The 26,399-nt window shown below is 48.8% G+C and overlaps 1 protein-coding gene across 2 annotated transcripts in view; it reads right to left on the bottom strand.

Moving 5' to 3' along the window:
• The window catches only part of SEC14L5 (SEC14 like lipid binding 5), a 35,650-nt gene extending 13,179 nt beyond the window's left edge, over window positions 1–22,471 (bottom strand). The window contains exons 1-7 of one of the 2 annotated variants that reach the window (XM_021411373.1): window positions 22,368–22,471; window positions 19,371–19,466; window positions 17,420–17,495; window positions 3,524–3,673; window positions 3,268–3,399; window positions 1,230–1,358; window positions 355–577 (exon numbers count right to left, since the gene is read on the bottom strand). In XM_021411373.1, the coding sequence (XP_021267048.1) occupies window positions 355–577; window positions 1,230–1,358; window positions 3,268–3,399; window positions 3,524–3,673; window positions 17,420–17,482 (697 nt within the window). In that variant the 5' untranslated portion in view covers window positions 17,483–17,495; window positions 19,371–19,466; window positions 22,368–22,471. The remainder of the gene's footprint in view (window positions 1–354; window positions 578–1,229; window positions 1,359–3,267; window positions 3,400–3,523; window positions 3,674–17,419; window positions 17,496–19,370; window positions 19,467–22,367) is intronic. The other variant, XM_021411374.1, reaches the window with a different exon arrangement.

The following is a 26,399-nucleotide window of genomic DNA, read 5'->3' as shown; positions in this document are numbered from 1 at the left end:
AGTAATTCACTGACGCTACACTCAAGATACCTTGAAGTTTCTCCCATTTAAAGCACAAAGTATCTTACATTTAAGATCAAAGCCAAGGGCTTTGGGCTTTTCTTTAAAAAATATTAAATTTTTCTTTAAAAATATTTAAAAATACCCCTAACGCTGCCTCTAAAGTTTTTCTTGGCTTTTCAGGTTGGGGGAAAAGAAGCCCAATTGTTTGTATTTTTCTTGAAAAAGGAAAATAACTTCCCCTCTTCCCCATCAGCAACCGAGAAGCAAAAAAAAATATAAACGAACTCATTCCTAAGTGCTGCTCAGGGCACGTGAAGTGCCAGCAGCTGCTGCTGCCTGGACATTGCATACCATCGGGGCTGACGGGCTCTGCTGCAGGGCAGGAGCTGCCTGTTTGCTCCTTGGCAGTCCCACGAGCCCCAGACTCGAGCGGTGCATCATCCGCATTGCGGCCGGCTGCTGGGGCCTGCTCTGCCTTGTGTCCGTGTGCTGCTACGGGAGGCGTCCAGCGAGGGATGAACGTGATTCCTTGGGAGATCAGCTCCTTCAGGTAGTGCTCAATCACTTCCTTGCCCTGATAGAGGAAAGCTCACGTTAGGAAGGAACAGCCCATCGACTCAAAGCCAGCAAGGTGCCATGGAGTCCTCCTTGGGATGGAGGACTGTCGCTGTTAGAGATAAACAGAATGAAAGCAGCTGTCTCCTTCCATCTGCAGGAACCTGCAGGAGAAATTTCAGCACGTACAAATGGTGGACAACCACAGCGGCCAGGCACATTGCAATGCTCTGGATATAACTCTCTTACAACACATCCATCCTATTTTCCTACTACCTGTCAGACTGTTCCTCTGCAGCCATGGGGAAACGGCCAGCATAGGGAAGCTCCTCTCCCCCAGGCAACTGGAGGGATGGGGTGCTGATTTTTAGCCACAGCTTGCTCTTCCTGCATGAGAACAGTGTCCTCAGTGTCCAAGGAGCCTGGCACCACAGCACCCACTGCGATCCCCCAGTACAGCCTGCTCCCTCCCCTGCACAGAAGCACTTCAGTGAACAGATTGGTTTTGCTCACTGCACACTGACTTTTTCTTTGTTTGTCCTACTGAGCAATTGCAGAGAGATAAGCAGCAATATAAAGCTACAGTGCGTCTATTTTACGGCAAAGAAAACAGAGGCACACTGACAGCAGGCACTCTTTCCTTTAATGGCACAAAGGGAAGCCCATCTTACCCGCTTGATGTTTGAAGTGTACTGTTTCATGGCGATTTTTTCCACTGTGCTTTCAAAGCCGAAAAATGACTTGATGTCCAGAGATGCTGACTGTTCAAAGCACGTCCACTCCTCGTTCTCAGGGTGAACCTAAGCCCAAAGACAGACAGACACAGGGTTGGATGGTACACGCAGCTCTCGGTTTGGCAGGGCCCTCACCCCTGTACTGAATTGGGCTGAATTTAATTCCAGAGCCGCAGAGAGGGGCAGAAGAGGCTTCCTACAAGGCGCTGACAGACCCACATTTAACACTCAGACTGAATCTCCCAGAGTAAGAGAAGCATGTCACGAATGGGACATGCAAGCCTTTGTGGTTAAAGCAGCATTTCTCACACACACAAAGAAAACAAGCTTAAAACCCAGCACACCTGGACAGCTGCATTAATAGCAGAACTAAAATAGTAGCAAGACTGCTGTCTAGAAACCACTGTGGCAAAACCTCCTTACAGAAGGTTAGGGACAACCTTTCAATCTACATCTATAGCAAAGGAAGAAAAACAATGTTTTTCTACTTTTGGGTAGGAAACTCAGCCACTGGATGCCAGCCTTCCCCACCAAACACAGAGCACGTGTGGTAGAACCAAGTGTTTTCTCACTGTTCAGTGTCCATCTTCTCTACGTAGCTGCTTCCCCCTGGCTACCCTATATATGGTTATATATGGTTAAAACCTACAAAAGCTTTTCACATCTTCTGAACTTAATCCTTTTCTGGGGGGGACTCTGCCTGTTCTCTGCAGGTGCTGCTGTTGGCAAACTGGTGTGAAAGAAAAACCCGGCCCACTCACACAGACACAGCGAGCTCTACAAAGGACACAAATTCCCCCAGGGAAAAACGCAGCAGCTGCGTGAGGAGGATCTCATGTCTCCAAATTGCTTCAGAGAACACTGCAGAAAAGGAGAGATGAGAATAAACCTGCTTCCTGCGCGTCCTGGCAGGGAAAAGAGAACTGGTAAAAATAGAGCGGAGAACCATCTTGAGGACGCAGACAGCTTTGCTCCCACTCTGTTCCAGGAAGAGCGCTCCCCTCAAAGCCCAGCTGCCGACATTTCCTTCCGAGGGACTCAAGCCGGAGGCAGCACAGCCAAAATCAGCAAGTGCAACAGTGTGAGCGGTTCCAGAGTTGACCTGGCAGCATTTCGCAGCTGTCAACACCCTTCACAGTTATAGAAGTTTGATTTCCTGTCATTTTTGGGAAACCCCACGTAGCCACTAGCTGATCTTTGGCTCAGGAGCCTCCCCCTCACCGTCCAAAATGTTAACAGCTTTTCAACTATTCGTCTTGCATGAAGCACAAGCTACTCACGGTTTGCTCACTCCCAAGAAACTGAGCTGCTGTCCAGCTGCCAAAAGGGCAGGTAAGTAATAGGATCTAGACTTATGTTTAGGGAACTAAAAGCAGTATCTGCTTGCTTCAAGAAACAGGCGACGCCGTTTCGTGGTGACCAATCCCTAATAGCACAATTACCACAAAGTGGCACCCTGTTGCTGAAGGTACAGCCACAGAGCAAGGCACCCCAGCCCACAATAAGACCTTTCTCCAAATGTTTAGAGCAAGAAGATCATGATGAGAGAGATGCTAAAGCTTTCACTTGTTGTAGGCAAGAAGTGAAGTTACTTGCCAAGCTTCCCTGGCAATGTAGGTTTCCTCCTAAATATCCAGATCTAGATACGTGCCCAAGCTCCCAATGCTTTAATAACTTGAATTTAATCACTTGAAAGGAATTCAGGGAACACTGTTAATTCTGGAGCACCGTTCGTGTTTTCTGCTCTCACTCTAGACTCTAACACTCCAATTACAAAATAACAGTCAACTTAAGGAAGTTTCCCAGGCTCCACAAAAGCACTGGAAAAAGCTTGCTCCCCAGAACCCAATGGTGTTCCATTATCCAATTGTAGCCTACAGTCCAGTGCTCAAATTCACTCAAGAAACTTTGCCCTACGTGTTAGCATGTGACTTTCAATAATTTCTTCACAGACAAATAGGAGCAAGGCACTTACTGAGTAGCTGCACGTCTCGAGGACGACAACACGGTTGGCGAAAGTCTCATTGTGGGCTTCAATGCGGAGAGTTCGCTCCTTCCAGTTCACTGTGTTCTTCTGTATGAAGAAAACATACTCTACCCCTGCAATCTGAGAAGGATGAAGAACCAAAAGGAAAAAAAGAAAGAAGAGAGAAAGAATAGCTTTAGGAATCTTCAGTGATTTGAAGCAGCCAGCAAACCCCAGGACTCTGCGCCCCTTGGATTCCACTTGCCTTCTTTAGCAGCCGAGGAGCATCCACGTTCAGTTTGCAGCTCCGTTCAATGATATGTATAGCTCCGTCGTCACTTTTGGATTCATGCAGGATTTCACTTCCTAGGAAGACTGGGATCTCTGGACACGTAGGAAAGCGCTTCTCATATGCCTGGAAGTAAAAATAGAGCTTAAGTAAAAATATAAATATACATATATTTCTGCTTCTGGCCAGATCAACTAACTGGCCGTGAATTACGCAGGCTGCCTAGAGAAGCTGTAGATGCCCCATCCCTGGAGGTGTTCACGGCCAGGCTGGATGGGGCCCTGGGCTGCCTGATCTAGTACCCTATCTGGTGCCTGATTTAATGGTTGGCAATCCTGTCCATGGCAGGGAGGTTGGAACAAGATGATCTTTAAGGTCCCTTCCAACCTGAACCATCCTATGGCTCTACTTGTTTCCCTCACAGTAAGAGCCCAACGCATAGATGCCATTCTTCTCTGATAAAAGGGGAGCCAATGAAGCGGGGGAAGTTAAATCAAAATACGAATAACCAGCACTGGCATCCACCTGTGCCAGTCACCCAGCTAAGCACGTCTTCACATCTCTTTCCCTTCCCACACAAAGTAGAAACAAAACCGTGTTGTTAAAGAGTAGTGGGAAGAGAACCAGGCCGTGAACATCAGGAACAGAATCTTCAGCTATCACATAAGGTCAACCATGCTGATTTATGCTAGCTATGGACTTGACCCAGAGATGACAAAATTCCAGTCAGACACATTGCCTGTATGAAGAAACTGTTTTAAAATATTTAATACTCCAGACTATCAAGAGTAAGACCAGCAATTGCTGGCTACTCAGTTTACCATGATCCACCCACTTCTAAAATAATTCTGTTCTAGTGCTGAAACCTTCTTTGCTTCAATTAACTCTCCCCCTTCCAAAAAGCCTTTAATCCAAAGGTTCTTTATCAGCTCTAGCAAAAAAAAAAAAGGAAATAAGGAAAAAATATCAGTCTCCCAGTGCCCCCAATGGCACTTGCAGCAAATGAAGTTAATGTGCACAAGTTACATACTGCTGCTCATTTTTCCCTAACTTCTCCCTGCTTGTCAATCTGTCCTTATATCTCAAGATCTTTGCGGGATGGAACATTTTCCTTTGATTTCAGAAAAACACTTCGCATATTGGGCTGCTATAGCAAATGTAAAATTGAAGCAACGTGAGCAGATGCTGCGTAAGCAGCCCAGGATTCAGCTGCAGTTGTGACTGCAGGATAACCTGTGCTCCCTTTCCATCACACTTATCACAGACAGCTGCACCAATTTGGTCATAAGACATTTTTGCTATGATTCCACAGAGAACCCTACCATCTGCGAAACGCTGCTGTCTCCCATCTCTCAGATGCAACTGCATTATACAGCGTGTTATTTTCTCACAAGTATTCATATTATTGACTGCACATTGAAAAGAAAAAGTATGAATGTGATAACCATTGAGATCAAGCCAGCTGCCAGCACACAACAAGCCTGCTCAGGGGTGGCTGCGTTCTCTGCTCCCGCAGCAGTTTGTTAGGCTGGATGGCCCAGCGTGCATTCGTGCACCCCGGTGCTGGGAAAAATACCTGCTCTTAAAATAGCTCAGGCACTTAAGGACACATTTCGTATCCCCTGATCCTAGACCTCAGAACAGAACAGAAGTTATTTCAGATGGCCATATCGTGAGGAAAGGGAAAGCGGATTATTAGCTGGAGTTCCAGCCAAAAGCAAAGTACATACGTTTTTAACATGCCCTCTCCAAGTCCCTAAGCAACGTTCTGCTTGCCCTGCTGTATTTGTCAGAGGACTGTTGCTGTACCTGTGAGACCTCCACGTGAGCATTTCCCTTCTGATCTCAAGAAAAATTTAAAATGTTTTAGATGAGCATAAAGCTTCCTACAGCAAATGACTGTTCGCAACGCCAGCCTGCATGGCTCCATGCAATGAAAGCAAACCCTCTGCTTTAAGGAGCTGAACTCGTTATGATGATAAGCCATTCTATGAAGTTGGGCCCTACCAAAGGATGCTATTTGAAAGGCCCACTCCCTACGTATGCCATTAACACACTCGCAAGGACTAACCATAAGAAAAAGGCTGACCCAACTCCACCCCTTCCTCCAGGCCAGTTTTAAGGCTGGTTGAGGTTGTTCCTCATTTCCCACAAACTTAAGAAGTACAAAGCAGGCAAATGGGAAGAAAAGCTTAAGTGTAGTGATGGCAGCCTCTATTCCTCTGTTCTTTCAGAGCTGCAGCTGTGCCATGAACACTTGTGAGGGAGTTTGCAGAGAAACAAAAGCAGTTCTTCCACTAGGATGGCGAGCAATCAAAGCACAGCTATCACCCAAAAGCCCCACTTCAGCAGCTGCACCTGGAATACAGACCTGTGAGTGCTTCCTTGCCACTAAGGGACCACCACAGCAAGTCTGGGGCTCCACATAACTCCACTGAACCCAGGTACCTCTGGCTCTGTTTCGAAGATGAGGCCCCAGGATCTCAGCACACAGCTGTTCCTTCCTCCACTGAGTATGTGCTTAACCCAGCTGGAGACAGGCTTCCTAATAAACCACCATTAAGTCTTGCAAAACCAAGATCAAGTCAACTATTAACAGCGCAGTCAGCCACAGCTTTGGAAACAGATGCACACAGCTACACACAGCTCTGGTGATATAACCAAAACAACAGCCCAAACCCATCACCTGCAGAGGTGGAACGCTTCCATGTTTGAGGAAGAATCCCTTTCACACACTGATATTAAGTCCTTTGCTAATCTTCTCTGCACAGCAACAACTCTAAAAATACGGCAGACCAAAGATGCCTGAGATCACATGAAGGCCAGCTGAAGCACCACGATTCAGTCACAACGAAGTTACACTGTCAACATGCTGAATCCTTCACCACTGCAGAGAGTGAGCTATCAGCAGCACTCCATCTCGAGCACCCAGCATCCTCTTCCCAAGATGAGCATCTATACAACGGCACATTCCTGCTCCAGCAGAGGAATTGAGGGAAATCATCAAGACATAAATATCTTTTTTTTTTTTCCCAGCCAGCACCAGAACTGGTCGTTATTTTCTCCCCCTCTGTGATTTTGCAGAGTGCAAGGTGAACAACAATACCCCAGTCAAATGAAAGGCACAGGGATTTATTATTAGCTTGTTTTAATACTTCAGCTGCTAATCCATCTGCATGTGCTCCCATCTTCGTGCTGCAGTAACTCTGCGCTGACGAGTATACAGAAACTACAATTTGTCTCCCTTCTCTGCTGAAGGAATTACAGCAGTCTCATGCCTCTATTTTTCCCTAAGTGCATGTCCACTGCACTTCTTTAAGACATCCACCGTGATGACCGAAGCATTGAACACTGCATTAAAGAAATACAAGAAGAATGGCTCAGTGAAGCTGCTCCCCCCCCTCCTAAACCCTACAGGATTAGCACTGACCTGCAGCACTAGCTAGCACTTTGCACACCTCCTGCAAATCCTCCCACCCAACCAAGACAGCACATCACTCTGAATCCTGGCTTGGGCTCTTTTTTCCAGCATAATCAGACTCTTCTGTTGACTTCACACCAGCTTGGATTGGAAGAAAATCCCCAAGCGCAGCTGCAGGGGCTGTCCAGGCAAGCCTGAGCACTGTGCATGCATGGTAAACCAAGCAGACCCTCTCAACATCTCAGTTTACATGAACTCTTTTCTTCAAAGTTCAGATTAATGTCCTCTCTCCACTCTCAAAACTTCACAAGAGCTGGTGGCTCAGGCCCATCAGTGTCCTGCTCTAAATCAAGAGCTTTTGTCTCCGTTTTCCCATAGAACCATTGCTGCAAAAGCAGTGCCATGCTGTCCTTTGGTGGTGGATGGTATGCCATAATCTGATGAATGTACAGGTGTCACTTAAACCTTTGTAGTCATCTCCCTCAGGCTGAAATTACACTTTGTTCCATTTCACAAGAGAGCTCGGGGAAGGAGAACGACTTTGGGATTTGTTTGAGCTCTCATATTACGGGACCAATGCTGAGCCAGACTTAAAAAGAAAAGTCACCATAATGGTTTTGTTGTGAGAGGAGAGCCTTTGAGGACAGTGCAAAGAAGCCACGCTTAAACATGCCCTAAAGTGTTGGTCAAATGCACAATAACCAGCACAAAAAAGGCATCCGTGAGAACAGATTGCCCTGAAGGTCAGCTGGATGCTGTATGAGCACAAGTTACACGAGAATAGGAGCATTAAAAACAAAGATCAACATTCGTGAGCCTCAGTGCCACGGAGAGAAGGGGAAATTCTGGACTTCACTTGCTTAACCACCTCCTCAGAGCAGGCTCCTCTCCAAGTCCTTCATCTCACAGCAAGGAGATGCAGACATCAGCGGTGCAGGCGTGTTCCTGTTCTCCTCTCCAGTTTAATCTCCAGCAGACAGACAGTGGCTGTATCACTGCCGTTTCCTTTCTGATCCAGAACAGAACACAGCCAGGGGGTCAGGAGTGGTGGTCAGCAGCTCAATGTCTGGATGGAGGTTGGTGATGAGTGGTGCTCCTCAGGGGTCAGTGCTGGGACTGGTGCTCATTAGCATCTTCATCAGTGAGATTGACACTGGGATCGAGTGCACCTTCAGCAGTTTGCAGATGACACCGAGCTGTGCAGGGCGGTCAACGCAGCCGAGGGACGGGATGGCATCCAGGGAGAACCAGCCAGGATGAGCAGTGTGCCCAGGGGAACCATGTGAGGTTCAACAAAACCAAGTGCAAGGTCTGCACCCGGGTCATGGCAACCCCCGCTGTCAGCACAAGCAGGGAGATGTAAGGAAGGAGCACAGCCCTGCAGGAAAGGACTGGGGGTACTGGTGGATGGCAGCTGGATATGAACCAGCAAGGTGCCCTCGCAGCCCTGGAAGCCAACTGTAACCTGGGCTGCATCCAAAGCAGCGTGGCCAACAGGGCAAAGGAGGGGAGCAGCTCTCCTACAAGGACAGGCTGAGAGCTGGGGCTGTGCACCCTGGAGAAGAGAAGGCTCCGGGGAGAGCCGAGAGCAGCCCTTCAGTATCTAAAAGGGGGCTTTAAGAAAGAAGGGGACAGAGTCTTTAGCAGGGAGTGCTGTGGCAGGGCAAGGGGAAATGGTTTCAAACTAATGGAGAGCAGATTTAGATTGGATATAAGGAAGAAGTTTGTTACAGCAAGGGCAGTGAGGCACCAGCACAGGTTGCCCACAGAGGTGGTGGTGCCTCGTTCCTGGAGACACCCAAGGTCAGGCTGGATGGGCTCTGAGCACTGATGGAGCTGCGGGTGTCCCTGTTCATGCAGGGGAATTGGACTAGGTGACCTTTAAGAGTCCCTTCCAACTTAAACAATTCTATGATCTTTTACAACAGCTACTCCTGTTTCTCCTCTGCAGGTTTCAACCACCTTTCTAGCAAGCGACCTTGAAATCAATTACACAACAGAGGCCTTAGGAATTGCAAACAGCGAGGAAGTCCAAGCACTGAATTACTGCTTGAAACAAAACACCTCCCAACCCAAACTAAGAATGAAGTAAGAAAGAAACGCATCTATGTTCAGATGAATGGGGAAATAGGAGATACGATATCAAGTTTTGATCTGAACATGTCAAGATCATCATCCTTTTTGAAAGGGTTGCAAGAGCAAGATAGGACCCCTCGTCACTTAAGTGGGAAGTGGAGGTGTTTATAGGACCCTTTCAGCAGCTCTAATGACTCATAGTTATCTCCAGATTTAAGTATTTTCAGGCTATGGCCTTCCAGGAAAAAGTAATCATTTCATCCAGCGAACCCTCCTACTACTTATCCTACATGCTGAAAGGAAAACAAAGGTTCTGCACACATATTCATCAGAAACACTTGCTTCTTAATCACTAGACCAGATACCTGCTTCTTGCTAACTACAGTAGCACAAGAGAAAAAACAAAATCAACCCCCCAGAAACCTGCATGGAGCTATCAGTGGGATCAAATGGATATTTAGGGTGCAGAAATGTGCTGAAGTCAGGGGAATGGGAAGATCCCTTTAGGGAGGTGTGAGGAACCTGCAGAGAGGCATAAAAACCTTTTGGGTCTGAGGGAAGCCAGTTTTGCTTGAAAGAAAAAGATTTGCCAGAAGTCCACCGGACCACAGTTACCAGGCTATGAAGGTCGACCCAGTGTTCTGCCTCCCTGGAATACAGCCAGTCGTTTGTCTCAGTTCTTCAGATTTGGGAGAATGAAACAATTCAGGGAGCACCAGCTGTCCATTACAATACAACACAGGCACAACAGAGTGACACGGCACACTTAGCAAAACCAGGACGCGCGTTGCAGCTGCACAAAGCTAACTTGGGAAATTACCACCGTGCCCAGCTTCCTGTCTGAGAAGAAATATTACCCCCTTCAAGCCACTCTGCTATAGTATTCCCCTCTGCTTATCAGAGGAGGGCGGTGATGGAGCACTTCAAGTCACAAACAACACAGTGCATCGGCCTTTGCAACAGCCATGGAAGCAATGCCTTATCCAGGAATGACTGCTACATGGCTGGGCATGTTTGCCATCGCCTACTGCAGAAAGAGGCAAGATGCACGGAGCTAGGAAGGCAAGGAAGCAGGCATCTCGGGTGACTAACACCTTAAAGAGCAAAACACAACAATCAAGCGTTACATCACATGCACGCTGCTCAGTGAACCACCCCAAAATCAAAAAGGCTGGCTCGCAAAGTAATGCTTGGTTGGCACAACAATCTGTTGTTGCCAGAAGCAGCTGTAAGAATGATGGATGATTTATGTAAAGTCGGGGTCAAATTTGGGCAGGCCACTGTGCTTAACAATTTAAGAACCATGCTGTTCGAGATTTAACATTTGATGATGGTTCCAAGTTCTCTCACCTGTTTTATTCCCCGCTCATGAGTTTATTATTTAACTTCTACACTTATACATTCAGTAGAAGAGAGAAGAGTCTTCTAGGCACTACTGGAATACAAGCTGAACTTCCAGCTATATTGTGTCCCCTTGCACTAGGCTGCAATGCCACTTTGTTTAGAGTTCATCCATTCCAGCCCCAGACTGCACTCCTCAAATGAAGCTTGAGAAACGACTCCTCCTTCTCCAAGGCAATAAGACTCCATGTTGCACCTGGAGCAGGTGATCAAAGAAAACATGGACAGCCCCGTACAGATTCCTTGTATGATTGAATTACTCTCCAAATCCACACATGGTGCCAGTGCCATCCATTCCAAAACCACTCTTGCCAAGCTAATGGAATCTTAGCACTGGCAATGCAAGTCTATCAGAGGGACTTGTATAATGCCCACTTGTGCACACTAAGCAGACCAGGGCACATGGATATCGCCAGCATCTTGTCTCCAGAAATCCGAATAAGCACTCCTTCTATCCACTTCCAGCAGCTGTGGTAAACATCTTCTTGCCCAAGGGGAAGCATCCCACATCACAATCTCAAGAGAAATGTCAGCACTTTGCTCAGCCTGACTGTTGCTCACTCTCAGCCTGCTTAATAACTTGAGGAGGTGGTGGCAGGGCACAGGGACTGAACAACTGCATACAGCTGTGAAGAATTATCCCAGCTGACACAGGAATCATTACTTTCAGAATTCTGTTGCTAAATGCTTCTGAGCAGTAAGATGATGGGATATTTATAGAGTATCTTGACAGCACGGTTTCGAGCCATCAAGTCACACCAAAGCATCACGTCCTGAGTCAACACTAGATCCTCTGTGAGCACAAGGAAAGTTAACCCAGTGCCTTCTGACAGTCCCAACAAGCCTTCCTTCAAAATATGGCAAGAAAAGAGGCAATGGAAGCTGCCTTCCTTTAAAATACCGGCATGGACGATGGTTGAACATAGAGCACCTGGATCCAAAGATGATTTGTCTGCACTCAACAGGCATGTTCAGTACATCTAACAATTCTGCTACAGGGAGTACATTCACTTGTGCACAGAAGCATCCATTTCTTAACTACTGCTCAATGACTACTGGGACATTTCACGTCACATATTACAGGGACTGAGCATCAAGGCGAAGCTATTTCAAAACATTTTCCCCCTTGCACCTTGATTCTTTCTCAACCTCCAGGGTACTGCCAACCAGAAATCCCATTTCCAACGCTATCTGAAATCTGAGTCATTATCTACATCAGCTACTCCAAAGGAGCCTTCAAGCACTGGGCACGCAGGCTGCAAAGCTCTACCACACGTCACTTGTGGCTGTCCAAGGACACAGTGGGTGGCAGGCATTGCACCTCCTCTCTGGCGCTGCACTTCGAGCTCCCCTCCAATCTCTTCAGCTACTCTGCACAGCTGCACCATTGCTGTTCTGTGCTTCTGAGGGATTCCAGCTGCCAGAAGCTGCTCCACTCTCCCCGCTCTTCTTTTTCCAGGGTTCATGCTTGAAAGCAGAGGCTGTGAACCAGCATCAAGTATCTTGGTTAAGATTCTACTTTATTTTAAACTCAGCCTGGGATGTTCCTAGATTAATGACGTCTTGGAGCTCCAGCTGGGGAGTCTGTAATTATAATTAAGTATATGGCAAGCCCCAAAAATGTATTCTGTGGTGCATCTGTGCTGTAGGCACTGTAAGATACTGCACTGTAGTTGACAGCCAGCCTGCACATCTGATGCAGCACAGCAGCAGCAGCCTTTCCAAGACCCAGATGGGCTGTGAAGACATGCTGAACTTGTCACACCAAACACACCCTCAGAACTAACACGATTCTTGCTAGACATCGTTCTGCTTGTACTTTGCACTGCTTTCACACACCATTCTATCTGTTACCAATGTGTACTGCAAGCTGTTTGGGCCAAACTGCAATACCTACCTGGCACAAGAAGGCTTTAGTGCCCTGTTGCAAGAGAATCACTGCACCACTCAGTGAAATACTGAGTCCTTTAAGAAACCACAGTATCAGAGAGCAGAGCATGCATGATGTGTCAGGATTTAGTCAGTCTCTTTTTAAAGTCCATGTGCTAAATGTAACAGGAAGCACTCATTACATAAAGCCTCTTAAAGACCCAACATCTGTAATACAACACATACTCATACCGAAAAGAAACAGACAAAAATAAGTTTGAAGAGTTGTATGGAGAGAAATTCTAGCCATTAGGACTTCAGCAGTGTTCAGTTTCTCCTCCCACAGCTAATCCTTACAGAGAAAATAGCGACAAGCTGCTTTCAATTAGACTGCATATACAAACCTGTCACTGTTAGCACAAAAGAGTACCAGAAAGACAGGGAAATTAAAAATGTTGCATGTTGGTTTTAGTTGTAGCTTGACTCTTGCACACAATCGTGGGCCAGATCCTCAACTGGCGTAAATGAGACAAACTTCAGTGGCTGCAAAGCAGCTCTGATAACTTGGAAATACCCGGCGGATGAGGCTCATCTGCTGGGTGATCATCTGGGAGCAAGAGTGAAGATCCCTGCCAGACCCAGTGAATATCAGCAGGACTGCTTCAGCAGGGTCAGGCTGGTGAGAAAGACACCCCACACAAGGACCATGGATGATTGCTTTTGATGGGATATGGCTCTGTGCTACAGGAAGATGGAGAAGGATTATTTTCTACTACCAATTTCAGTGTGAAGTAATTTCTGAGATAAAAACTGCAACATTTGCAGCTAGAACTAAACTTGCCAGCCAGCTTGTTAGCACTCAAACCACGCTGAAAAGATGCAGAAGTATACATCATCATGGTTCCACTGAGTTAATCTTAGCTGGAAAATAATGAACTCCAGACCAAGTAAATGCAAAGAACACTATATTGCCTCCAAAACTAGAAAAGCGTGATAGAGCTGCTTGGAAGCACAGGTGGCAGACCAGGACCTTACAGAGCCAAGTTTCTATTTGCAGACCAACACAGGAGGGAAGATGATGAACTTTCCCTAACAGATCTATTAGGCTGAGGGACTTCTGTGCAGAAAGACCTCTTGCTCTTAGCAGAAACCATTACCTGCCATTAGCAGCAATAAGGGCTGAATACGAAGTGCCTCATAAACGTGTTGAGAGGACCAAATAATTGACAGAAGTGCTGTTGTGAAGCTTGTCCTTTACACCATTATGGCAGCAATTCAAGCTACACTTCAGCTGCAGAAGACCACATAAGAGTGGGCAGCTATTTCAGGTCTGTAGCATTAGAAACTAAGCAAAATTAGGGTATACTGCAGAGTATTCAAATATGGCAGGTGTAAACTACAAGTGTAACAGGCTGGATGCACTACTAAAATTAACAGGAAAAAAAATCCCTAGTGCTTTCAAAGTCTCAGGATAAAACTACCTTACCTGACCTCATAATCCACTGGCAACAAATAATGTGAGAAGTCCCATCTCTCTCAGCCTTGTTTCCTGTACAATTAGACATTTTGGACTCGCTCGCCCAAACCAAACTCAGCATCACACATCAGGGAGGGCTCACAACAATTTACGTCATCCAGATTAAGTTATCAATCATGAGCCATGTGGCAGAAATACTTCTCCTTTTGTTTTTTTTCCCTTTTTTTTTTTAAATACAAATTTTAGTATAGAACTTTACCACTACCCCCCCCCCAAAAAAAAAAAAAAAAAAAAACAACCAAGAAGTGTGTTACATTTGGAGATTTCTTTTTTGCTCCAAAATGAAAGCTGGGAAAAAGCAAATTCAATTGAAGATAAAATCAAGCCCAGAGACATGGGGACAATGCATTTGAGGGGACAGCTCCATTGAAAAGGTGAGGAAAGGGGAGGGGAAAGGGGGAATATGACAAGATAACAAAACAGTCAAGATTCTTTTCAAGTCAAAGATGTCAGGCACTGGCTATAATTTGAAGAGCAAGTTTGTGATCCTTTGATGCAAGCACAGAATAGGAAGAAAGCATGTGAAAACCACTTTTGTGGATGTGGACAAGTGTGAGAAGATCATCCTTTGTTTAAAAAGAAGGGAGCACTCTCCTAGAAGAGAAAAACATCTAGAACTCCTGAATGACCAGGAGATGCTTGCTAAGCCTTTTTATTCCTTTGTATTTCTCAGATGCAGGAAACTAGCAAAGAGAGCAAGAAGGGGAATGTGGTGTGAAGGACTCTGTACCTGTGTCAAATTTACTGCCTGCCCGTGCCAGAATGCCAGCTGCAGAAGCCTTAGGAACCAGCAGAGTGTAAATCCATAGACAATTATCCAGAGATACACAATAATAAAGGTATTAGCAGTAAAAGCACCGGCTCTTCTGTCACACACAGCCCTGTGCTGTCTAGAGGATGAGCTGCACAGCGTGCACTGTGCAAGCCCCAGCAAGAAGAATCACGTTCCTGGTGGCAAGGTGCAACAAAAGGCATGGAAAACACTACGCCTTTTAACAAGGCCAGGACGCAATGAATCATTTGCCTACAACCACCTTACTTCTCAGGTCTTCATAACTGAAGGGAGCACATGCATGGTTTACAATAGCAGGGTCCAAACATCAGAGATTCGGGGGGAAAACACCTTTCCTAACAAACCCTCCTTACCTCACAGCATAGCCTGTACAGACCCCAGAAGTCTCACTCTCCCCACTACAAACATTATCAGCCTGGAGAGTGCACAGGGGCCCTTAAAACAGGGAGATGTCTGGGAATTTCCTCACACCATCCTTGCCTTCCTGACGCTAACCTCAGTGTGACACCACTGCGCTCCAAAGGTTCACAGAAGGCATTTGAGGAGGAGGGATGAAAGCAGCGGAATATAAAGTTCCCAGCACTGAGGAAGCTGCTGTCAGATTTATGTTGAGGCAGATTAACAGCAGTGCCATGTGCTGAGGAGCAAAACAGCTTCACTGCACGCCTACGCTCCCTGCAAAACTTCCAGCAACTGACAGCTAGCGCCTGACAGCTCGGTGAAATCCACACTGCCTCCACACAAATGGAGGGCTCCATCCAAACACGTCAAATGTGACAACGAAGCCTGCATCCAAGCTGGCCTGTGTGGACTGCCACTAGACTTAACCACTGCCTTTAGAATCTTTAAAAAGGCCAATCTTCGTAATAATGCAGATCCTGCTGTGGACATGTGATTTTCACAGGAGATTAGAGAGGGACTACACGGTCTATATTCAGTTCCCTAGACTACCACACAGTCCTTTGGGTGACCTTGTACCAAGTAACTTAATCTTTATAAGAGGACTAATAACTTTGCTAAGGTAACAGCGACGTGAGCTTGCTGAGCTCCGAAAGGATGACATTTACAATCCCAACCTTGAAATCCCAGGGAATTTTACATTCTGACACGTTGAAAAGCTGGAAGCAAATAAAACTGAGCCACATGAAAAATAAACCCACCAAACCCCAGCCTTTAGGCATCCCGCTAACAAGCTTACAAAGGATTTGCCTAGAGGCAGCCTGCTGTATGAGCAGCCAATCTATTGATGGGCATCTAGTGGGGGTTATCCTACTAAGACAGACAGAGAGAACATGGAGAGGTATCCACAGAGCCAAGTATCTCCAGAACAAGCTCTGGTATGTAATTCTAACTCAGAATGCACTGGAAGAACAAAAAGTAAAGCCAGAAAAAGTTTCACTATCACGAACATTAACCCTAGACTGGTTGCAGCACATCTACATCATGTTACTGGATTGGCTGCTCACAGACACGGCAAACTTGGACAAGACTGGAAAGAGAAAAAAGGGCAAAAACTGTGAGGTGGGAGCCCAGCTATCAGAAAGACAGACTTTATCTTGATAACTAGAGAGCAACAAGGGGAATGGCACCTGCTCGCAGCTGAGGAACTGCTGCTGCCTTTGGGATACATTATTCACACTGAGGACGAAGCAAAGAACTCCTCCTCCAATTTTAACTGTTGAATTAGAGGACTGGAGTCTGTTTTGGATAAAACAAATTTTATGGCCCTTGTTTGCCTGGAATCCAGAAAAGGCAACGCTGCCAAAAGGAACACAATGCATCGTGTCAGGCTCTCCCTTCCATCCACGGAAATGACTTCAACTTCTTACAGTCTGCAGCTTTCCATCTTCCACTTGAGATTCCTAAAAGACCAAAGAAAACTGCTATCCTTGTTCAGCAGGGAAGGAAATACCAGACTGAAAGCGTCAAACGCCGAGTCTCGTGGATCCCTGGGGTAGACTGAAATGCTCAAGAGAAGTTACCAAGCAAAACCTTGCAAGAATCTGCATGGAAGCATCTCAGATGCCCGCCCAAATGCTCAGCACTGCCCTTGAAATGCAAGGAGCAAAGCTTTGGGAACAATACTTGACTTCACTCACTGAAGAGCAGTGGCGAAGTTCAAAATACCACAAATGTTTTTAATGCCTCACCTATGGAAGCTGCTGAGGTCACATGAGCTGCGTGCACCACCAGCAAGAGAATTTCAACTGCAGCTCTCAAGCTCCTTCTGGATGTCACAAAACTCGGAGAGATCTCTCCCAGCATTTCGGTCGTGGGGTGAAAAGGGAAGAACAATTTAAAAGATCTTATCCAAAGATTTCTAGTTTTTAAACCAAATCAGGAAGCTCACTGATGTAGAGAAGACTTTTTAGATATGTAAATCCTATGATACAGACCTAGAGAGATTCTGATCAGAACGGCATTTGGTGATAACGCAGAGATGGTGTATAGCAACAACCTGACTCTGCCTACCTGAACGTAACAGTCTTTTCCTTCCAGTGCCTAATTTGGAATTACAAATCAGTAATTCTTACAAGTTGTTGGTTTGTTTTTTCTACAGTGAGTAATAAGCTGTCTCTATGAAAACACTGAGATGCTGACTCTCATTTTTCATGGAAAACGAAGAAAGGACAAAAGACAGCGAGAGCTGAACCTCTGTGCCCACAGAAGGCTGCCACAAAGATAAGCCAACCACGCTGCAGTCCCACACCTCCCACTGGCCTGAGGTTACAGCCTGTAACAGCTGGAGAAGTAAAAGTGCTGAGCATTACTCACTGCCATGACGAGCTCAAAAGGGTATTTGTAGACTCGAACTGGGGACTGGTATTTCTGCACCATTTTCACCACGCACCTGCAATACAAATCAAACGGGAGAATTTTAGATCCCTGATGCCAAACACTCATACATTCTAGTAGTTTTCATGAACAGACCTAGAAGCCTTAATTCTCTCCCACAGACAGAGATTTTAGGTCGATGTGCTGCCCAGCCTCACTCGACAAGTCACTGAGGGAAGCAGAGGCAGGTTGGTCTGTGCAGCCCCAGCACGAAGCAGAGCCCTTTGCTGCTTCCCAATGCTGCTGCAACGAATTCAACTTACAGCTCAAACAAAACTCACAATAATCGAAGCATAAACAGAGATGTAAAGCCAGAATCCGGAGAAGGAAGCCTCTCCTAGGGACCTTGCAAAAGTTTAAATGGCAATTCTTTTTTCCCCCCCCCCCTTCTATTTTCTGCGTTAAGTTTGATAGCATTATGCAAAATCCCTCCTACTGGAAGTTCACACAGCTCCGTGTATATTGGTATTTTAAATACTTTTGTGCACAAAGTAGCTTTTAGCTGTTTTAACCCACTAAAAGAAAGGAAAAGGAAACAGCATGCTTAGAGAACACGCCTGATGCTCAGCTAGCAATCACATCCCACCGCCTGAATGCCCACTGCCTCCAGCTGAATTGAGGGAATAACTGCATGCAATGGAAACAATTGAGTTCTCAGTATTTCATTTCTCCAAGCCACCTCTCACTGTTCTCATCAGGATTCCTCCCTCACACTCTTTTGCTGAGGTTTTAACCCTTAAGTTAGCATGAATAACGAGCATCCCAAGGAAGCACGTAAACCATTAAAAAAGGTTATTGGGCTGCTTTCTGCAATTCTTTTAGCATCCTTTACATTGCTCCCATTAATACTATCCAAAAGCAGCCGAAACACCAGACTGGACAGCTGGTTTGAGACTCTGCTGATTCCGCCCTGCTCAAATTCCACTGCTAAGCAGACACAGCCCTTGGCAGCATGACGCAGTGTAGCATAGCTGAACTCGACAGTCCGAGCTCAAGACAACTTATCCCTGACATTTAAAGCCAAAAACTGGAGGTGAAACATGACTTCAAAGGCAAACGGCAGTAGATCCTCCTCTAGTAAAACTGCTGCAAAACGCCATCGTACAAAGATCCAAGCGGTAAGCAAGGGAGAGGGGGAAAAAGGCTTTGAGAAGTTTGGGTACCTGAGAGCGGGGGATGTTTGTAGAAGAAGGCTCTCACAGTCAGTTACTCTGCAGAGGATCACGAGCAACAATCAGGACTTGCTGGCTCTCTGGGAGCTTTACTGATACTGAAAGCCGGTCCCCGCAGAGCGCAGGGAGAAGGCATCAGCAGAGCATCCACCTCAGACTGAAGCGAGCGGGGCAGGAGCAAGCAAACACCCAGGAAGCCCAGAGTGCTATCACGTATCAGATACCCGAGCCAAGAGAGGCATGGGGCACCTTGTAACGCAACGCTGTAATGTGATTATGCAAGCGCGAGACCTACGCTGTGCGGGAACCTTCCGAGTAAGTGCAAATATAGCAAGAGAAGCCTCGTCACGCGTCTTTAGCTGTCATCTTGCTTTCAGTTCTGGCCTCGCCTGCTAAACCTGGAACTCTGTCACCGCTGTAGGAAGGGGTCAGAGACCTCTGCGGGAAAAAGCCTCAGGACAGACTAACCTAGAGCCACCCGCAGCCTGGAAATAGAGTCAGCAGAAGAACAGGATGGTACAAGCTGTAGATGAACAGCTTTCACGACACTGCTCGGACCACGCTGTCGCTATGCCAGCCTGCAGCTGCAACACCAGCCTGCCACAGGTTTGCTTTAGCAGAGGGAAGCTTGAGCAAAGGGGTCAGCGATAACTATACCCACAGAAGCAGTGGAAGAAAGACAGCTGATAACACACACCTGCCCTAGAAACCCTTCCTACCTTGGGAAGAGTGCACTGGCAGACTTTCTATGCTCTCTCCTCAAGACCGAGCAGTCATTCTGCTTCTGGAAACAAGAGGGACTCCAGCTAGAACTCCTGGGGAAAGGAAAAAAAAAAAAAAAAAAAAAAAGCAGTGAGAATAGCAACTTTCTGCATGAGGATAGAGGCAGATGATGAGCAGTGATAACGATGTAGGATTATCAGGTGCTACCAGAGGGCTGCTGAGACTGATTTGCTAAAAGACACGCACCCTCCTAGAGCTTGTAGTTCTGAAAGAAAGACCTGTTTTAGCAGTCACTGAGCATTTCACACAAATTATAAACAGATGTTTTCAACCACCTTATAAAGAAGGCCAGAAAGCAGCTACACAAACACAGAAATACATGCAGCTCCATCAATACCCACCATACCACTCCAGTGGCCCAGCTCCCTGTTCTACTTGGTATTTACATCTGACTGAAAGCACACATATGAGGAAACAGGGCTGAAGAGCAGTGATTCACCAACTGCAGCCTGATGGCTTACAGTGGTTAATCCACGCCCAGAGGCAGACCGGCAGCCACACACTGGGTAACACCAAGGTCTGGCCAAGCCCAGAGCAGCCTGAAAAACTCAGAGAGACCGGAGCAGCCGGTGCACTGCAGCAACACGTCTAGCTAATCCCTTTAACCACCTCAGTTGGATGTTCGAAGCGCCTCAGCTGTTGCACACCTGAACGCATTGGACAGCAGCAGCTACCACGTTGCACAAAGCATCCCGTGATGCTGCCAGCAATGCCAACAGCACGCGGGCTCCCTGCAGAGCTGGGCTGGCCTGCACGGCCCTTCTGCTACAGCACCTCGCAGCTGAGCTGAACCACTGCAAGGCAGCAAGTTAATTACAGTCTTGAGAATACACCCTGGCACTGCACTGGGGAGGGAAGGAAACAACCCCCTGACTGCACACGATTCCCTGCTGCAACTTTGGTGGCGTTCCAGGGACAAGGTGAGCTCCTGAAGAGAAGAGGTGCACGTGCAGCACGCAGAGCTATCACTGAGTGTCAGAGCCTGGGAGGGCTCCTGCGAGGAGCACGCATCACAACACACAGCAGAGGGAGGAGAGGCAGCGACATTAACTACACGCTTCCACTTTATTTAGAATCACCCAGCAGGCACCTGAGGGATTTTCCATATGCTTAAATTTTATTCTATTATTTGTAGGAGAGGCTGACTTGACAGACTACAGCCAGATGGTTGGAAAAGAGAAATGGGGTTTATAAATTAAATATACATAAGGCCCCAGATTGAAGCCCACGAGCCCTGCTTCTCATCCGGGCTCACATGGAGGCACCCAGTGCTAGCACTGCCTGCTGGGTGGCAGAACTCAGCAGCCACTGCCTTTATTCACCTCTCCCACCCACGGCGGCTGCTCCTCAGCAGGAGGAGGACAAACCGAGCACGTTGTGCGTTTCATTCTGTTTTGAGGGTTCTGTTTGTTTGCTTTCACAAAGCCCTGCTGAAAATAGCAAGAGTTCCAGACTTCCTCAAATTGTCTTCTGCCACACGAACGCCGGCTGCCGCACCCCCCCAAGCCGACATTCACAGCCAGAAAGGGGCGGCCCTGGGGGGCTGCAGCCTTTAATCCCCCCTGCTAGATCAACACAGAAAGCTGCGCGTGACGCTTCCCTGCCTCGAGAGCCTTTTGCTGTGCTAGGTGCTGACACAGTCGCTGATGCCTCACCTACTTAATAACAAGATGGTACCGAGCCGCAGGATGCTTATCAGAGCTTTTGCACACAAAAACTCGGGTTTGTCTTTTGCAGCTTGATACGAGGAAGTGGAGAACGGAACGGTGCCAGCATACACCTCTACTGTCTTTGAGAAGCCGACGTCTTCTCAGACAGGGCTCCGTCCTCTGCTCAGCCCCCAGATGTGCACGCAGTAGTGTGAGGGGGCACGGAGGGCTGCGAGGCAGAGCTGCCGGGGAGCCTGGCCCCCACGCTGTCACCCTGCAGGGATGCGAGTCCAGCCGTGGGTTATGACCAAAGGCGGGCAATGTAAACACTCTGACAGCATTTCCACGTTCTGCACAACACAATAGGGAACAGCGTCTTTGGCTGAGAGGGGAAGGAGAAAAAGGAACAGCGTAAGCATTCTGCTCTCAAGTATTTGTGAAGTGAGCCATTTCCTCCACGCAAGCATCAAAACCAGCTTCGTGCCTCATGTTTCCAGGCCTTTATCTCATACTTGGTGGGGAATCTTCTTGCCAGAGAACCGCCTCTCACACACAGCCAAACTCTGACTCCCTGGCAGCCGCGGTTTGCCGGCTGGCAGCAGCAGACAAGGCGTCCTGGGGAGGGGGTCACCCCTCAATCCTCACCCACAGCGGTAACACAGGGCTCTCTTAACCGCTGCAGCATGCGCACAACAGTCAGGTCCAACGTAAGAATGGAGATGCACTCTAGGTTAACACAGAGGCAAGTCCAGCAGCCATGCCCTGACAGCACACAACAGCTTCAGCTTCACAGAATATCCCGAGCTGGAAGGGACCCATTAGCTCCCAGCCGTATTTTCCCTGGGCCCAGGTGTGCAGGGCACAGTGCCACCGCACAACCCCTTCCCAGCCCACAAGCCAATGGCGACACTTGGAGGAGCTGAGCCACGCGGCCCAGAGAACAGCACACGCTTGGTTTAACCCTGCCCTAAAGCCAGGGGAGCTTTAATATAGAACTGACCCAAATACATCAACGCATTCGGTAGCGGCTCACCGGGGTCAGCCTCGGAGTTCCACCGCACCTGCCGCCTGGGTTTCGGCAGGTGTCGTTCGTCCCTCCCCTCGCCCTCAGGATTAGGGCGGAATTCCCCTCTCGGCCCCTCAGCGCAACCCCGCTCCCTCCCCACAGCGCTTCCCGCGGCCCTCACCGCCGAGCCGGGCCCGCGCCCCCTCACACGACCCTCACCGCAGCGCCCCCCTCTGCCCCGCAGCGCGGCGCCCTAACGCGACCCCGCGCGTCCTCACCGCGCCCACGGCGGAGCCCGGCCGGACCCATGCCGAGCAGCGGCCGCCCCAACCCGGCTCCGCGCTGCGCCGCCCCCGGCTCCGCTTCAACCGCCGCGCGCCCGCCCCGCCCCAGCGCACGCGGCGCCGCAGAGCGCTGTCCATTGTGCTGCGGGGGATGTCTCCGCCCCTCACCCCGCCCCGGCTCGCTCGGGCTCGGGAGGCTTCGGCGGGCGGAGCCGAACGGAGCAGCGCGGGCTGAGCTGTCCCGGGGGCGCGCCCCGGTTTTACCGCGGTGAAGCGCTCGGAGCTCGGCTTATCGTTCCCGGGGTCCTGGCTCGCAGGCCGAGTTGGGGAACCCTGGAAGAGTTGAGGGCTGTAGGACCCTGAAGGAGGGGTGTGCAGACGGCGGCCGACCCCCGGGCGCTGAGCGGGGCAGAGCCGCAGTGCCCCGGGCTCGCCTCGCTCTGCCCTGCGGTCACGGTGTCAGCCCTCACCTCAGTGCTCCGCTTCCCTGTGTCGTGCCACAGAATGTGTTACAGCAGAGAGCTGCTCTCGTCCAGCTCAGGTTGCCGTCGCTGAGTGAAAGCGTGACCATCGCAGGCCCCGTTCTCCCCTCTCGGGCTCGTTTCCTCGGTGCTCTTTGAAAAGATGAACCTCGGGGAGACTGTGCCTGCCCTGAGCTCCCGAGCATGCTGAGGGCAGGGATCGCCCCGCACCGGCTGCGGGCTGGGGGCTGCAACGCCAGGAGGACGTAAAGCCATGGGAGAGCGCCCAAAGGGGCTGCGGGATGCGAGGATCTGAGGCACTGCACGGCCTGGGGGGCTGAGAGCTCACGGAGCGCTGGGACACAGCTCTGAGGTCCGGGTGGTGCCGTGTGGGCCCGGGGCTTGGGCTCCGTGGTCCCCGTGGGTCCCTTCCAACTCGGGATGTTCTGTGATTCTGAGTGGCTCCCTCTCGTCGGGCCACCTGCTGGAGAAGGCGGCCGTAGCAGACAGGTGCCACCACCTGCGCTGTCCTTGAGGACGTGGCTGTACCCGAGGAGGAGCTGCCCGCACCGGTGGCAGTGACAGCTGCTGAGCGCGGCCCTGGGGCAGGAGCACGGGGCGCCGAGAGGAGGTGAGGACGGGATGTGGGAGACCAGCCCGGCAGTGTTTTACACCTTCAGAAACCTCCTTTCAAGATCTCCCGGGGGACCAGCTGACACTTTGGAAGATCGTGTTTCTTTTCCTGCCTCCTTATCACTTCTAGATGCAGAGCATCTCCGGAAGCTGCGGTCCTATTTCTGATCAGTAATGTTTCCTGAAACGTTCTGCTGCCTCAAACCAAGCGGGCCAGCCTGCCTTTGCTCTACAAACAGAGAATGCACAGAACCCTCGAATGGCAAAGCTCTGGGAAAGCTGCAGCCTGCACGGCCGGAGCATCCAGCATCTCCTGCAGGCTGTGCATAACAGCTGGGCGCTGAAACCAAGCCTTCCGAGCCCTGCATCTGCCTTCACACCTGCCTGTATTCCATGCTCTCCTTTCCCATTCAGGATGCAACATTTTCAGAGTGTGGTATTCCCCTCCCACCCCTATTAAAGTTATGTTTCCTTAGAGGGAACAGGGAACAAAAACACTGCTGCTGCCCTCTTGCTGCGACTCACCAACCCATTCGTACTTCGTGGCTGAATGGCAGTGCTCTTACTTTCATTGGAGTCATAGAAAACAGGTCAACATCCTGGAAAGTAACTTCCCACCCTTCCCTCTGCTGGGCAGCCCTGACTAGAGTTCCCCTTCTCCAACGTGCATTTGTCTCCTGACACCAGGTCACCTTGGAGCTTTGCAGTTGTAGGATTCCTTTTCTCCAACCCAGAGGAAGCTCCCTGCACGCATTCCCAGTGCCCTAAAGCCCATCCATTCCTCCTTGCTGTTCTCTCACCTACATGGATGGGGTGCTTGCTGCAAGGGCTGGCATTCAGCCCTCGGTATTCCTCATGGGAGCTGTTCAGAAAGAAGTTCTCACCCCGCAGCAGCCCAGCGCTGCTGATCTCTGTGGTTAGAGATGACAACAACCCCCAGGAAGGACGTCTTTTCTGTAGACGCCATCCAGCTTCCACTTCCCCTATCACTGAAGGCTTTTCTCTCTTATTTCAACATTCCTGCTTCACCACTGGGAGTACGTTGGAAAAAAACAGCGGAAATTCAAGTGAGAGGTGAATCGGGGGTGGAAAAGAAGTCGTAGGGATTGCTCGAGGTGTTGCTCTTCCTGTTTACTTTATTACAACAGCAGCCGACCTCTGAAGAAGGTTTGTGGCAGTGGTCAGCCCTGTGGGGGCTGGGTCACGCCTCAGGTTGGGTGCAGGAGGAAGACCACGGCAAACCAGCATCACACAGACAGCCCAGCTCTTTCTGCATCACCACGCTAAGTCACTTCCCAGCTGTCTTTCACACGCATTCAACAACCCTCGGAAAATCAGCATCGTTTCAACATGAAAGACATCTCTTTAAAAATTCAGCAGCAAAGTTCACCCAGTTTTTAGAGCCCTCTTTAAAGCAGTGTGGAAGTGCAACTCCACTTCCTAGAGCTGGGCTTGTGTCCAGCCCGTGCTGCTGAGTGGAGCTGTAAGAGGAGGCTCTGCAACCACACCGCCCTCCCCAGTGGGTGCCCTCCACGTGAAAAAAAATATGTTTCCACAGTTTACAGCTAGCACTTAACCTAGATCTGCTTGACAAAAACTAAGCAGAAGTTGGGGCTGCTGTTTTCAGAATCAGCAGAAGTTAAAATCCGGAGGCTTTCTGCACTGAGAACACAGATCAGCAGTTTGTTCCTTTCTGGCAGCAGGGCAGGCCCCGTATCCTGTGGGTCCTGAGGGCTTTGCCTTCCCCATGCTGCTCGCATCAGCTGATGCTGCAAGTCTCTTTTTCTGGTGCTAAAACTGAGATGAAATATGCTGCCAAGGTCGTGCAGTGAGGTGGCAGAGATCACTGACGGAGATGAAACAGGAGACCTAATGAGCTCTAGTCCGGCACATCTTACAGCAGATTCAGTTACCTTACCCGTCAGACTGCAGATAAATAGTGTACTAATGGCTCTCTGCTACACTCACCTTTCAAGATAATGCCGAGGTGGCTGTCTGCCCACCCTCCCCCTGTCCTGCAGCTGTTCAATTAGGCAGTCATACCCAGTTTTGGTTTATTTCATCAGGGAACAAGGGATCCCAGCCTCTGACCCAGCAACAGATAAGATCTGAACTTCTGCTTTCTGTGAGAGAAACACAAAAGAAAGCCATCAGGACAGGGATATTTGACCCCCAAAGCCACAAGGCCAACAGCTGACCCTGCTGTTACTCTTTAATTACATCTTTGTGAGTTTATACACATGCAGGGTGTTGAACGCAGCCTGTTATGTCCATTTGCAGGGACAGCTTTCATTTCCCCAGCGGCTCAGGGAATACTCACCAATTTACATTTTAACCTCTCAGTATGATCTGCAGGACTCGTTTTCAGCCAAAGAACTCTCCCTGTCCTTGCTGCGTGGTCGTACTGGGGCTCTCTTACACAGACACGGTGTGCTGTGACAGCAGCAGATCCCCAGAACCACACAAGCAAGCTACGATACTACAAATGAAGACAGAATCCAGCTTTCTAAGAGTACCAGGGAGGCCTCGTGTAAATAAAGAGCATCCTGTTTAAATGACATGTTCTGTGACTTCTCTTGCTGTGCTTTGTTCCCTTTTTGCTTCTTGTAAGGAGATGTCACCCTGCAACTCGCTGAGCTCCGCCTGATCGCTCTTGCCTAGGAGTAAAGCATGACACAAAGTTGGTTATTCTGGGTCACTGAAATCAGCATCACCTCCAGGAGCACATCTCCAGTCGTGTTTAGCTCTCGACATTTCTCTGAAAAGGTAGCAGTTAGCAACAACGCTATTAATAGGAGAATGGAAAGTTTTCTGTGCTTGAAGCAATGGCACCTGGAACGTGATGAGTTCAAAGAAAATAATGGAAAGCAGTTAAGTCATACTACTGCTTTGGAAAGCATACAATGCTTGACACCAGGATCTCCTGCCTGAT

This window comes from Numida meleagris, chromosome 13 (genome assembly GCF_002078875.1).
Source record: "Numida meleagris isolate 19003 breed g44 Domestic line chromosome 13, NumMel1.0, whole genome shotgun sequence".
Lineage (NCBI taxonomy): Eukaryota > Metazoa > Chordata > Aves > Galliformes > Numididae > Numida > Numida meleagris.
The sequence above is the reverse complement of the archived record's forward strand: the minus strand, read 5'-3'. Positions and strand labels throughout refer to the sequence as shown.